General features: G+C 42.4%; 1 protein-coding gene across 1 annotated transcript; it reads left to right on the forward strand.

Moving 5' to 3' along the window:
- Positions 1–4095: 4095 nt before the first annotated feature.
- tent5bb (terminal nucleotidyltransferase 5Bb) lies at positions 4096–12745 on the forward strand. The gene is made up of 2 exons (XM_029443500.1): positions 4096–4531; positions 11079–12745. The coding sequence occupies exons 1-2, from the start codon at positions 4376–4378 to the stop codon at positions 12099–12101; spliced, it is 1179 nt and encodes a 392-aa protein (XP_029299360.1). The 5' UTR covers positions 4096–4375; the 3' UTR covers positions 12102–12745.
- Positions 12746–15411: the final 2666 nt, after the last annotated feature.

A 15411-nucleotide genomic window follows, 5' to 3' on the forward strand; every position in this document is an offset into this window, starting at 1 on the left:
TGTGTGATCACATTGCTATATCACACTGATTCTTCTTTAACTAACCGCTATCACTAACATGTGTTTTCAGGCTGTGTTATTTCCCATCATGCATTGAGCAGGACTCATAATCATCTCCTTCAGTGTTATGACATGAGGCTGATTTAAAGCTGCTGCATCGCCACAGAGCAACGGGTCACAAGCGCACAGACAGCGCAACTTCCTGGAAAGGCAGCTAGAGTAAATATTATATTTACAATGGGGGGGGTCGTATCAGTGGGGCTGCCCTGTAGCACACACGCTGTTGTAATGAGTTCATTAGGAAAAGTTGTCTCCAGCTATGTGTGGTCTGCACTCTGTGAACGAGAGGAGATGAAACTCTGCGTTAAATTGTGTAAATCTATGTTAATTTTCTCCGTATGATGGTCATTTTATCAATAGGGATAAATTCTGATTGGCAGGCCAGTGGAAATGGAATCGCTAATATAAATGTTATGTAGGAAATCAGATTGAATGTCAAAGTCCTAAAAGCTGGAATCATTCTGACAAGATAAGTAGATCTTTCGCAATTTGCATTAATCACATTTAGCAAAAGGCTAGCTTGAAAGGTCGCTGTTAAACCTGTCAACACTGTTATTCTACTAGTCCAGCGTGCGTGTGTGTGTGTGTGTGTGTGTGTGTGTGTGTGTGTGTGTGTGTGTGTGTGACATTAACACCTTCTTTCTTTCCAGGGGAGACAGTCAGTTTCTCTATAGGAGTTACATAGGAGTGAGGTGCTTCCCTCTGTAGGCATGCAGACACTAGTGTTGCCGATTGTTAAGATAATGTAAATAAATAAGCACACCTGTCTGTCAACAGCCGTGCGCTCTGCTTTCATAGTCCAACAATGAAATGCTCCCATTTAGCATAATAGCACGATTTCCGTGTACAGTTAATAACATCTAAGTTGCCACTGCAGAGCATGTTAATGAACATTAGTATGAAAAACACAAGATGTACACATGTAACAAAAACAGAAATGGACTACATTTATATAGCACTTTTGTTGGCCAAGCAACTTGGGGTACAGTATCTTACCCAAGGCCACTTCAACATGCTGTCTGCAGGGGCTGGGGATCGAACCAGCAACTCTCTGACCACTGGACGACCGCTCTTCCTCCTGAGCCACAGCCGCCGACATCACAAGTAACAGACAAGTAGAAAAATCTAAAAACATCGAAGTCAGTGAAAATGTTCCTGAAAGCCAACTTTTAAAAAGTGGATGCGGAATACGTTTGTTCACACATGGAAAATAATGACAGAAAAAAGACTTACTGTGGGAAACTGGCAAATAAACGGAGCTTTATTGTGAAAGAGCAGCTCTACTGGGCAATACTGAAGCTCTGGAGTGCAGGAAATGACACTTTCAGGTGTTAATTAAATGAAACATCTCCTGTCATACGTCCCTTTGTCCGTCTCTAATCTTGCACCCACACTTTTAACTATAATAGACACAAATGCTGAGCAATAAGTAAAGTTACTTTAAGTTAAAGCTATTACTTTTTCAAGTAACTTTCCCAACGCTGGTCTAAAACCTTCCTTCAGTGCTCCCTGATGTTTCACCTGTGAAGGTCTTCGGCTTGTGTGAAATGTTGCACCTTTAAGGCAATTAAAGTAATATTAAATAAACAAGACCAATGATATATGTGAGCTGCACGACATACTGTTTATTATTTCAAGCTGTATTTTGCGTTATTACAAATGTCAGTTTGATTTTTAATTTCAAAAGTTTAAACACTTTGAAATTAAAAGCTGTAGGTGAAACAGATTATGTAATTAAAGATAAAGTGATTCAAGCTTTTTATTCATTCATATATTAATAAGTCCTCACCTTTGTAGAGCTTTTTTATTTGGAAAATATGTGAACAGTCCACATAACGACAACACCCACCCCTCTAGTCTTCTTAGTTATTTCTTATTTTAGAAAAGCAAGCAGGTTCCAGTGCACTTTAAAACGTCTCAGGCTTTGTTCGGTGTCAGACCCCATGGCCGGAATGTTAAACTGTCACACAGGTAAGATTGATGTGCTATTGTTGGCGAATCATCAGTGAGGAGTGACAGATGTAGATCACTACATCACAATGCAAAAATTTTAACATGTTCACGAATGATTCTTTTTTGAATTGAATGATGACGCACGATGACGAAAGCATTATCTGATCGGCCTGACATATGATTCAGTCTCATTCCACAAAAAATGATCGGGTGTGATGTATTATAGGGTGCATTGGTCAACCACAACATCCAGGAACGAATGAGTCGCCTGACCTTTAGTTGCACGTTACAGTATCACCGAGGGAATTACGTCGTTCAGATAAACTCAAAACTAATCAAAGGTTCTTTCCTGTGATTTAACCTCTTACCGTGTGCGGGCGGGCGTACGGGCGTGCGGGTATTCTAATATAGTAGATTAAAGCGATTCATCCCCTGATTGGATTTCCCATAATTCACTGGATGGTTGGTTGGAAACATAAAGTTCCTTAGAGGATTTTGTACTTAACCAATCACATCCAAAAAAACCAAAAACTTTCCAATTCAGTGAGTTTTGACAGTGTGTCGAAACAGATGTCAGGTTCATTTCTGGGGACAAAGTTGAGCTGAAGCCAGCCGAGTTCAGCCGCGCTCGTATCATCGGGGTCGGGATTACAACGATGGTCTTTTAGTTGGTTGACACCTGGACATTTTCTACAGATATTCACAGTCTGCATTCGACTGAGTGAAATGACCCTGAAGAATCAAAGAGGCCACCATGATGAGAGCTGGTGGAATCTGTGTGTGTGTGTGTATCTGAGTTTCGATTATCTCGGCAACCCTCAGGACCGATCTACTTCACGCTTGGCGTGTGTGTTGCTGAAGACCCGAGCGAGTGCAGTGCCATGCGTGAAGTTATTTGGATCAGCGGTTCCTGCGCTAAGCCTTAAAACGGCAATAGACACGCATCAAAATCCCACAACAGCGCCGCCACGTCTGCTAACGGCCACTCAGGGATGTCTCTGTATGTTTTCTTTCCCAAAATAGCGAGCTATCACTGCCATCACGTTACTGGTGATAGAAATGAGGATATGTGTGTGTGTGTGTGTGTGTGTGTGTGTGTTAAACATGTTGCACGTTTATCTGTACAGTTATGGTACAGGTGCCCGGTGCAGCCAAAACAAATGAAGACGTGTCTGTGTGTCGGCCAGTCTGAACTTTGACTTTCTTCCAAAGCGTTCACACACACGTGTGTTGGAGCTTAGACTTTATTGAGGCCATAAAGTTTTCATGGGAGCTTTTGAAATGATGTATTATGATGCGAAGATCGTAGCGCTGCTACCGTAAAACACGTGCAGAGACTCACTTCGAAACCCAAGAAGCAGCGGCGCAGGAAAGGTACTTCAATGCTTCCTTTCTTGTCTCCTTTCTTGTAGGACACTGTAGCAGTCTTTACAAAAGGACTCCCAGTTAAAATATAATATATAATATAAAATATTTAATGAAAGAATCCTGAGGTTTCATGGTGACAGTGTTATTTATTTTTTGCCATTTTTGCATTTATTGTTTGTCTAACAGTTTGAACACACGTTTAAAAAAAAGAAAAATGTTTTGGATGTTTATTTTTTATTGTATTAATTTATTTCTAATAATTCAGTCGCTATTAGCACAACTAACACTTTATTTTACCCTAAATTCTTGTATTTATGTTTGTTAAATGATTTTGAAGTGAAATGAATTCATCAGTTGTTTCTGTATTTCTTTATATTATTTGGTCGTTTATTTTTGCTGTACTTTGCTCAGTAACCTGAATAGACTACTTGTCTCCTAAATAAATGTATTTTAAAACATACTTCATTTCCCCAGTGTATAAACACCATACTCTAAACAGAGCTGAAATAGCTCGAGTAGACTATGCAAACGGCCTTAGTGCCTAGTTAAAGAGAACTGCGTCGCTTAACTAGTAATTACCATTTTTTCTGCACTCCTTGAACCTATCGTCTGACGCATGGGAAGCATGTGTGTGCGTCTTTGAATGTGTGTGTCGGCTGATTGTAGTCTTCTGTATGTTGAAGCGTCGATCATACATTTCTGTGCAGCCAATAGGAAGGCTCGTGGTAATCCCAGCTCGGTAAAAAGCCGGTGTGTGCGCAGGAGAGAGTCAGTGCCGAGTCAGACACACTCAGAGGGATCACTGGAAGTTTGTGCTTTGGAGATGCCCGATAATCCACAAAACTTTCCCATCACTTTGTTGCATTTTGGAGGTTTGTGAAACCCAGAAGAGGAGACCTGCAGATTGTTCCGCACACAGTTTATCCTAACATCCCCGGATCCTCTGGGGGGATTGTTCTCTTTATAGCCTACACACTGTGCGCTCAGTCTTGTCATGTCCTCCGGTGATGCATCGGAACAGAGTCGGCGGGTCAGCGTGCTGTCTTGGGATCAGGTGCGGCGTTTGGACTCCATCCTGGGGGAGAGCGTCCCGATCCACGGCCGGGGGAACTTCCCCACACTGTCCGTGCAGCCCAGGCAGATCGTCCAGGTGAGACCTCCGACTGAATGTGTTTATTATAACGCCTCTGAAATAAAGTCTCGTGGGGGAGCAGGGGAATAAACACGTGCAACTTTCATTAGTTTGACTGATTTACTGAGATATGTTTGTTATATTAAAACAAACTGATATAATGTTTGTTATATTAAAACAAACTGATATAATGCAGGTTTTCTATAGAGCAGAAGAACTCGTATTGATCATAAGTGTCATTTCACTAAAAAAAAGTTGTCAATAATGTAAGTAGATGCGAAAAAATAGTCTTTACAGTATTATAAGAGCTGACCAGGATGAAGAAATGACTTATGTCTCCTACCCCAACACACCCACACACACACGCGCGTGCACACATGCACACTGGCAACCCTGCACATATTTCCATAATGACGTAGTAATGAGTGTAATATTAAAGTGTTATAATATTAGATAATATAAAAACAAAATTCCAATATATTTGTAATGCATGTATCTAAGATGGACACTTATCAGAGGATGCAAAAAGAAATCAAGTAAATCCACTTGCTCCATAAATAACCACCTGAACCCAATAAAACCTTGCTCCCTCTCTGGTGTTGACACATAGATGTTCTGCTTCAACACTTTTGTGCAGTGAGGATTTGTGAGCTGATTAAAAGACATTTGATTCCTCGTACGTTCGGCACAGAGAGTCGTGATGATCCAACAGTATGACTGCACTTTTCCACTAGCTCACTAATGCCCCTGAAGTAATACTTCTATTCACAGCTCTTGTGAAAATGAGCGAGAGATAATAACAGAGCTGCTGTGTGAAACCTAGAGGAACATTTTACTGGCTTTTTAAATGTCGTCGTCTGTAATTTAGATTCATATTTCACTCGAGTGATTCATATTTTCTCACACAAACGTTTCCTCTATAATCAGGAGGCCCGTCTCGTCTGCACTGAACATCCCCCACTAATGTGTTTCCATAATCCTGCAGACAGAGACACCAAACATGTTTCTTTCTTTTATCAGGAGCTTTCAGAGACCGGCTTTCTCTGTTTGAGGAGCGCTAACATGTTAGCATGTTGGATGTGGCATCACCCTAAATACATAAACACATTTAGATAATCCAAAATTTGTTTTTGTATATAGCCCGGAGAGTCTTAGCTTAAGAAAACACGTTTCTTGTTTGAATTAACTACAGTTGAAAAAGGGAAAATATATATTTTTGGATGTAATTACATTTATTCCATTCATTTTAAATAACCAATTAAATTTTCCTTTAAAAAAAATATCGATTTTTATACTGCAGAGAATTCTTTTTTTAACACTTTTCTTTTTCTGGCTAGTTGCAGAGAACAGCAGGATGACAATCGTCAACGTCAACAATAATTTAAACTTTCTACATTATTTAAACCCCCCCCCGATATTCTTCTCGAGGTTGTGCACGCGTTGAAAAGCTTCTAAAATTGTCAAACTTTCAAAAGACTTGGCTAATGAGTTAAATAAAATGAAGGTTTTATTATTCTTATATCAGGAGAAGAGTGTGAGAAAGAGCAGCTGGTACCGGTGTATTGAAACCGTTTAAAATATTCAGAATCGATACGTACGAACATTAGTCTGGCGCCTATGCTAACTGTGACATATGACAAAGGCCTGCAACTACTGTTTTTAAGCTTTAGCACATCGATTACAGCAAAATGCATTAAACAAACAACCCACAATGCACCTGTTAGCATGACCTAGTTTGAAAAGTCTGCACTGCATTACCGTGCAACGATAGGTTTTGACAAACAGACCCCATGTTGGTTGCCATTGAATATGTCAAGTCTCCGCAAGTTGATTTTCTTACCATATGGATTACGAAGGGGAAACCAGTGGCCGCCTGGAAGGAAGGAAAGAATCCCACTGAGTGATCTAAACCACTATGATATGTTTTGGAAAATGGTTGACAGTAATGCGAGGCATTCGTGATTCATGGTAAATGGACTTAAACATGCGAAACCGCCAGTCTGCTCCTTTTTATAATGTCATTTATTTTTAGGCTACGCAGCAGACAGAGCTGTCTGACCTGCTGCTGTTTGTCACACACTGGGGAAGGTGAGCAAGGGATTGCACTCCCACGGAGTCAGAGGGAGCCCCCCCCCCCCCCCCCTCAATGGTGGGGTTTGTGTGACGGCCCACATTTAGATAACATCTGTTTGTGGTCTGCTTGTGAGTGAGCCACGGGAGCAGTGGAGAAAGACTTTTACTGTTACTGACACCTCGGTACTCTCCATTTAACGTTGACAGTCATCAACTCAGTCAGAATATCGGGTGCACGTTCCCTCCGCGGGCTGAACCTACAGAGGCCACATGCACACACCCGGTAGCTGAATACCACATGATGATAAACGCAGATATCTGATGTGTGTGTGTGTGTGTGTGTTACGTCATCTGCAGAGTGGGTTGGTGTGTGTGGGTGGTGCTACGGGGGTCTCTTATTCAACCTCTGCAGGATATCATATTTAAACTAAATTGTTCTAACTACTGGAAGAAGTACTCCACTTTCCCGGACGGTAGAGATTTGAGATGTGGATTGGAAGCATGAATGCGAGCCGTGGATTAGTGCCTGTAATAACACTGGGTTTGTGGGTCAGGCTCGACAACGTCTCACTGTGGTAAGTGAAGAGCAGTCGCCTGACTCCACTGTGGCCCTCGCCTGCCAGACTGTAAACCAACTCCTCACTGGGCTATTGTTTAGAATGAGCTACATGAAGACACCACATGCTCCCAACGCTCCCGAGAGGAGGTAACGCTCAGTTTCCACTGCGCAGTAACGATTTGTTTTCAGCAGTTTGCTGTCAATTCATCATTTTGCTTCTCGTAGATCAAACCGTGAGGGCGGCACTGATGGAACATCTTTGGCTAGTTTGATGACGGTCGAGGGCTTTGTTATGCCAAAGATGCTCAGTGTCCTCAGCAGTAGTTACCACTCAAGACACTCAGGTATTTCTTCCTTGGGGTTCTTGTGACTTTAGCGACATATGGTGAGTTTAAGGGTTGGGCGACTAGGACGGATATCTTGGCTATCGGCCGAGTTCATAACCGTTTTTGTCCGTGTGAGAACGGCTGCTCAGCCTCGTGGTTGTTGGGCCCGACACTAGTGGGGTTAGCTATTAAACCTACGCTCAATGGGTTTTTATAATCTACATTTATACTTTTAACTATGACTACTTTTAGACCAAACAAAAAAATGGAATAAATTGTTCTTCGTTGGGAAATACATATTTACAAAACCTAAAATATGAAAAATCCCTAACATTTAAAAAGCTAGACGGGCACTTGGAGAGTGCAGACGTGAACATTTATTGGGCTCTGCCCGTGCTACACCCTTCCACCAAGTTTCATTAAAATGGCACCAGTAGTTTTTTCCGTAATTCTGCTGACAAACAAACAAACAAACAAACCAAACCGAAAACATAACCTCCTTGGCGGTGGGTGTATTGGGGTGAATTGGGCCTCATGAAATCTGTATTTAACATCCTGGCTGCAGCGCTTTACAGGATAAAACCTAAAGTAACCGACACAACAAATATATGTTTTCAAAGCAGCTTTCAAGCCTCGTCTACCACTTTTCCGGGGTCGGGTCAAAGCAGATTTGCACACCTAAATTGCTATAATAAGACAAAATAAGGTACAATTTGAATGCTTAAACACTGCACTATGTAACGTATGATATAGTGCGAGTTATCTCATTTAACCGGGCTCTTAAACTGGCACCAGGCGTTCACTCCCACCAGGTTCATCTTACAATCTAATGAAACTAATTTAAAGACATTAAAATGTCTGTGAACCCTTGAAGCAGATCCTCCATTGAAAACATCACAGAATTAGTGTGAATGACAATTAATATTTGCATTAATTAGAATTATAACGCGTCAAAACTGAATTATAGGCAGTACAGTAAGCTGTTCAGTTTGAATAGAAGTCAATGGTTAAAGTTGTAACTGGTAATAAATTGATATCAAGAATTAGCATTTTGACTAGAGAGTAGAAATCTTTAGTTATAATTGCCTGCGAGTCCAAATTACATTATGGATATGTTGGCTTGAAAAGCAACAATTGCCATACGACCCCGTGCATAAGGAACATTCAAGGAAGCTTCTCGAATCAGAGGAAAAACCATCATTGCCCCCCCCAGCGTGCAAAGCTACTGTAGGTCGTCGCCATGTCCTTGGCAGAGGGATCATCTGACTCATTGCTCAGAGCTCTCATTGGAGGGAACTATGAGCTGGTAAATGGCTGGGTCATTTCAAACTGCCATAATAAAAACACATCCAGGCCGCAGCTTAAATGAACTACTCAAGGAAACTATTGAGACGGGGGAAGGAAAGCGGAGAGACTGCGAAGTGTCGCCAAGGCGTTGTCAACACCAGACAGTCTGGTGTGTTTGCGGCTCGTTTTACAAGGTTCTCTTCGCTCCAACGTTAGCGGAAGTGTCTCCCTTCGCTCGGCTCACCAGGTGCTGGTGCGTCATGTGGGAAATGTACTGGCCTGTTTAATGAGTGCTGAAGGATGGGGGGGGGGCTCCGTTTGGGGACCCCCGGACAGGCAGATTATGGCGTGCTGTTAACTCAGACCAACTGCTTTAAGTGTGAGGTCAGAGGAAATGCTGCTGCGGGTTTCCCTGGCTGGATGGTCTCATTGGAAGTTATATGACGTCTTTTTATTAGCTTTTAATATTCTAGAGGAAACTACAAGATGAACTTTGTGCTAGAAGTTTCTCTAGAAAGGTTTCTTTTCTTTTTTATATATATTTTGGAAAATATACTAATTTGCTTGTGAGATGAGAAGATTGATACTAAATCCATAGCTAAGCTAAGCTAAGCTAATGATGGAGGCAGCTAGCATAGATGTGTTTAAGGATAAAAATACAGTTCTAAAGTTGTGTTATTTACACATTTTATCTCACTTGTTTTATGCATCTGCTACTAACGTGCTAGCAGTCAGTCAGCACAGGTGTTGGTTTCTCTGCGGGCACAGCACTAACTCTAAATCCACGTTTCTGTTTGTGTACAGATTAAACCACGAGATAGTGTTCACGTGAGCTTTGGAGATGTGTTTAGTTGTAGTTCTTTTACTTTGGAGAGTGATAAACTCGCTGTTTCCCCATATGTAGCTCGGCTAAACACGCCAGACCATTCTTGGAAAGAAAGCAAATAAGAGTATTTTCCAAACTGTTGAACTTCCTCTAACATCAGTGGATTACATAAATGTAATGGAGACTCTTGGGTCTTGCCCAGCATGCTTTGTTACAACAATGAGGAACCTTAAGAGATTCCTGAACTGTAAGTGAAGCCAAAGGGAGGGAAAAGTAATAGAAACAGAAAACTTCCTCATCTTCCCTTAATCTTGTGTTTTTCGGAACCTTAATGGCTAAAAAAGGCAAAATATGCAGGACAACCTCAGTTTCATTTTAGCTTTTAATTACAACATGTCACATGGCATGTCCTTTGTAACTGCCAAGTAGTGGAGCATTATTAAAAAGGGATTTGTCCGATTAAGTTTACACCTTGCATTTTAAAATCTCCGGGTCTAAAATAAATTCTAATAGGATTACCTGTCTGATTGATAGCTGGTAGCACAACAGCAGATCCCTGTGGCTCAGCAAGACTTCTCTAACACAGCTGCACTTTGGATTTATTCACAATTGGCCTTTTGGATGTTTTTCTCCTCTCAGTGTCATTTGAATGATGCAACAGAGCAGAAGCATAAACGTCTCAGCTGTCTGTAGCTCAAAAGTTTTCCCAAGCACCGAAGCAGTGCATCCCGGTGTGTGTGTGTGTGTGTGTTCCAATAACCAGATAACACTTTTGCCAAACAGTGTTTATGTGACAGCAACGCTTTTTCAATGTGGTCATAGGGCTAGTTTAAAAGTTCACAGCTGAACTGGAATTATTTTTTACAGCAGACGAGCACTGACTTGTCATTTTACGCAGCTTATCTCTGTGGTGCTGAAGTTGCTTTTACTTCACATATGGAGAGATAAGTCTGTTAAATCAGGTATGCAACTCTATGCAGTGCGTAGGGTATCGTCACTACAGGATCAGCTGGTTAATGACCCCGTCCTCTGAGTGGAGGCTTAGCCTCTAAGTAGCCGCTTTGTTGTCAAAGTGTCTTTAAGCAAAATACTCAAAGCCTGCCTGCTGAGGGAATCAGCCACTGGCTCTCCATCACAGCCTTCTTACAGAAAACTGGGGACATATTTTGCTTCTAAATTCAAGAAGTCAAAACATGTGTAATTAAATATTTACTAGCTTGTGAATGCTAAGCATGCACACATAAATAAATATATGAAAAAGTTGTAGTTTTAGAATTAATTAGAATTAAATGAATGAGATGTCCATTATTATTTCCCCTCATGGTTTATTATGTTGAAACGACTGCACCTGAGGTTCTTTGTATGTGAAGCAGTAAGGAGGAAGCAGCTGCCTTTGTGCATGTACATACTTGTATTTTCTGCCTCTTGTGGTCGTTGTCTTTTCATGGATACCCATCACTCAGTTTCTTTCCTCCCTGTCTGTGTATCTTCCAGGTGGTCAGGGCTCGACTGGAGGAGCGGGGCGTGGTGGTTTGTGACGTCAAGCTGAACGGCTCAGCTGCCAGCCACGTGCTCCACGAGGACAATGGCCTTGGCTACAAAGACCTGGATCTGATCTTCGGCCTGAGTCTGACTGATGACAAAACCTTCCGGCTGGTGAAGGACGTGGTGCTGGACTGCCTGGTGGATTTCTTGCCTGAAGGCGTGTGCAGGGAGCGAATCACAACCATTGCTCTAAAGGAAGCGTACGTGCAGAAACTGGTGAAAGTTTGCAACGATACGGACCGCTGGAGCCTCATTTCGCTGTCCAACAACACTGGCAAGAATGTGGAGCTGAAGTTTGTGGACTCCCTGAGAAGGCAGTTTGAGTTCAGCGTCGACTCCTTCCAGATAACCCTGGACTCTCTGCTGCTCTTTGACCGCTGCTCGGAGACGGCCATGTCTGAGACTTTCCACCCTACAGTGCAGGGGGAGAGCATGTATGGAGACTTCGAGGAAGCTCTGGGTCACCTTCACTCCAGGACTATTGCCACCCGCAGCCCAGAAGAGATCCGGGGCGGCGGGCTGCTCAAGTACTGCCACCTGCTGGTGCGTGGCTTCCGGCCATCCTCAGAGACCCATATGAAACAGTTGCAGCGCTACATGTGCTCGCGATTCTTTATCGACTTCCCCGACATAAGCGTGCAGCAGCGTAAACTGGAGACATATCTGCAGAACCACTTCACAGGCATGGAGCACAAGCGCTACGAGTGCTTGGTGACGCTGAGGCGAGTGGTGGACGAGAGCACTGTTTGTCTGATGGGCCACGAGCGCAGACAGACGCTGGCACTTATTTCCGCCCTGGCGCTGCGTGTAATGGCCGAACAGATAGCTATCCCTGCTCTGGCCAACATCACCTGCTACTACCAGCCCGCTCCCTATGTCAGAGACGTCAACTTCAGCAATTATTATGTGGCACAAGTGCAGCCACCCATGGTTACATGCAACTCTTATCGAACGTGGCTGCCTTGCAGTTGAGCGATCAATTTTAGGATGTGTGGCGAGCTTTCCGTTTTTACTTTACATTGATGTAAGCTGAGCATTCATTCGAGTGCTCTGTGCCTCTGTAGCAATGTGGCTGTTTTTGGTTTGGGGCCCATCATGGACAAAAAGGAATTAATGTATCTTTTTGTTGCTAAATCTTATATCAAAACCATTCCACTAAGTTATATTGATTGATACTGATGTAAAAAATAAAAAATAATAATCTGATTCGAGCCATTATAATTAGAGTTTTTTATTCTGTTGTTTTATAACCAATGTGGAAATAATATGAAGGGTTGATCTGTGACAGAGGAACTTTGCCAGTTCTGTTTCTTGTCTGATAGAGGCTTGGATTGGGTCTTTAATGAAATGTAAATCATTTGTACGAAACCAGAAAGTTTTCTGTTCTGTCTGTGGTTTCCGTTGAGCTGATTGGAAGGGCAAAAGGACCAAAGAAAAACTTTCTTGTGTAGCATGACAAACGTGGTTCCAAGTGCCTGAAACTGACCAACTATCTTTATAGTATTTGGTCTGTAAGAATTGTTTTTGAAACTTTTTCATTCAGGTTACTTTATATTTCTATATCCAGGGTCAGGGTATTTGTTTTTAAGTCATTAAAAAAATGTCAAAAATGGAAAGATGTGGTACATTGGTCTTTCTTTTAGCCTTACTTAAAGGTACATAGTTGTACTATAAGGACAAACTGTTTTATGCTCCAGTTTGCCTGGAGCAGTGCGTCATGAATGCAGACTATCTCCATTCTCTGTGTCTCAGTTTCTGTCTCTAAAGATCTCCCTCAGTCTATCTTTCACTATCTGTGTTGATCACACACAAACTCCTCAGTGTGTTCATCAGCCAGACACTGACTGGCCTGACACAAACACTCACTTGTTCAAGCTCTGTGCATCCCCCCCCCCCTCCCCAGAAACAGATTCCCCTGAGCCCCCAGCCTATACATTAGCCATTTCCTTCCACTTGTGCATCCGACGAGGGGTTTCCTTGGCCTCGTACAGAAAGGGGGGGGGGGGATCGCTGTTGCTTGTCTTGGATGAGTTGAGCTACGAGGGGGCAGCTGAGCAAATGTAATGATGCATTCCAGCACTTCACTTCCTGGATCAACACTTTTCTCGCATTACAACATTTCGTCTTAATTACTTTTGCATGGGGGGACGACTTCTTGAGATTTAGTAGAGCATGAAATGGCATGAAGCTGGGACACACCTGCTCACTTTGGTTTTAGTGTAGTACTGCCAATGCTCGAACGCATTAGTTAAGCTCTCACTGATTTCTTTATAAAAGTTCATTTGGAAGGAAAGCGTCTGTCAGAGTGATTAAGGGAAAAATATAAATGCGGCAAGGGAAATTTCCCTCCCTGGATTAGCTGTCAGACTTGTCTCCAGACAGAAACACTCGAGGAAACACAGGACACCCCTTGAGAGGACACACATTAAAGCCACAACTGAGACGGAGCTTGTTTTTAACAACCCAGTGATTCCTGCACCTGGTGGCCAGACCTCAACAGTCAACCAGAGAGCTGTGAACATCTCTGTGTCCTATTAATTATCCAACTACAGCAAGTTGGTAACGTGTTGATGGTTAGAAGAATCATGTCAATGAAAGTTTCCTTGAAAATCTTAGCCACATTAGCGACACGGCTCTATTGATGGCAACGTCGGTCCATCTTCAAGTCTTTAGTACAGAAATATTTCATAACTATTGGAAGGATTGCAATGATTTTATTAACATGCATACATCGTCCCCAGAGGACAAACCCTAATCAATCAAATGTTTACTTATCCAGTGATATACCTCAAGAAATGTCTCAATACCTATTTGATGGATTGCAACTCTGACGCCATTATCGTGTCAAATACCTGCAAAACTACTAACATTCCCATCAGCCTCAGCAGACACCTTTTGTGTACAACAATTTGTACTTAGTATTAGCACATCCTAGCATGGGTAACATTGTAGCAAATGGTAAAGGTTAAATCATTGACAATGAGCACGCTCACATTAGCATTCAGCTCTATTGCTTCGGTACCTAAGTACAGCCTTGCTGAGCGGCTAGCGTGGCTGTAAACCTTTTATTATAAGAAGTTGAGTTATTGTGGAAAGATTCTGATGTGCTGGAGGATTGTGGTCATACAGCTTGATGTAGGCTTTACAGTCCACAAAGGTAAAACATTTTCTACACCAACACGGTTCCTCCAAGAGTAACTGATGGGTTTCCTAAATCATGCACTTGAGATTTAAGGCAAGGTTGCACCGGTTTAGTTTTTTTCCTGGACACTGTGGTTCATACTGTTCCACAGCGCACACCAGCTCTCAGCAGCTTGGCTCCCCCCCATCTTCTGAAGTCTATGTGGGTGGGCCCTACTGGGTTCAACTCCCACCACAGACATCTCATCTCAAAAGGTCCCGGTATCATTTTTTCACCCTTCGTTCTGTGTCAGTCTGCTTTGAAGAGTAATCTCTGTCTGACGTATGCAGTGTGCATGTTGTTGAGGGATATGGTAGGTTTGCATGCCGGATGATTAGATTACGGGAATGTCTTATTTAGCTGTGACAGATATCACCTGGGGGATGACGGGAAGGGTCAGGATGAGCGCCGAGCCAAGGGTGGTCTCCAGTGTAACAAACAGTCTACCTTTGTCAGCTCTCAGCTCCCTATCTGGGTATATCGGCTGCCTGGGGAGATTGTAATAGTAAAACACAACCTTGTCCCCGGATGAGATGTTACATGAGCGGCTGGATCTTCTTAAACAAAGATGAACACAGAGAACTTTAAAGAGCATGCTGAAAGCAGAACGTTAAAAGGAATATTTATTGTGGGAGGTGGAGTTTAGGGGAAATTAGAGGGGAAGTAAACAAATCAAAAGACATATTATATCAAAGAAAGTGGTTTCAGCTGCCGCCATCCAAATTAAGTTTCATAAAAAGTACCACATGTGCAAAAATCCGCGATTGAAATATAATAAAAACAAATAAAATGATTTCATTCAAAAACGATTGAATCGGATTGATATTTATTTCAGTCTTTATAGCTGAAGAATGAAGGAGTTTTTCTCATAAAGCTGTTTTACTGGACTGGGTGGCATTGCTCCATCCATCACCAGTCGTTAGCAAACGATTCCCAGGAACTCACAGGATTTCTATTTGTAGGATCTGAGGATATTCAGAGTGGCTTCGCCATGGTGATGTTTATTTGTTGTCCTCAAATGCAAAGGGAATGCCTGTGCCACACAGTGGGCAATAAAAACTGCATCCACCTTGGACTTTTCTGTACCAGAAAATAGGTTAA

This window comes from Cottoperca gobio, chromosome 11 (genome assembly GCF_900634415.1).
Source record: "Cottoperca gobio chromosome 11, fCotGob3.1, whole genome shotgun sequence".
In the NCBI taxonomy this organism is placed as follows: Eukaryota; Metazoa; Chordata; class Actinopteri; order Perciformes; family Bovichtidae; genus Cottoperca; species Cottoperca gobio.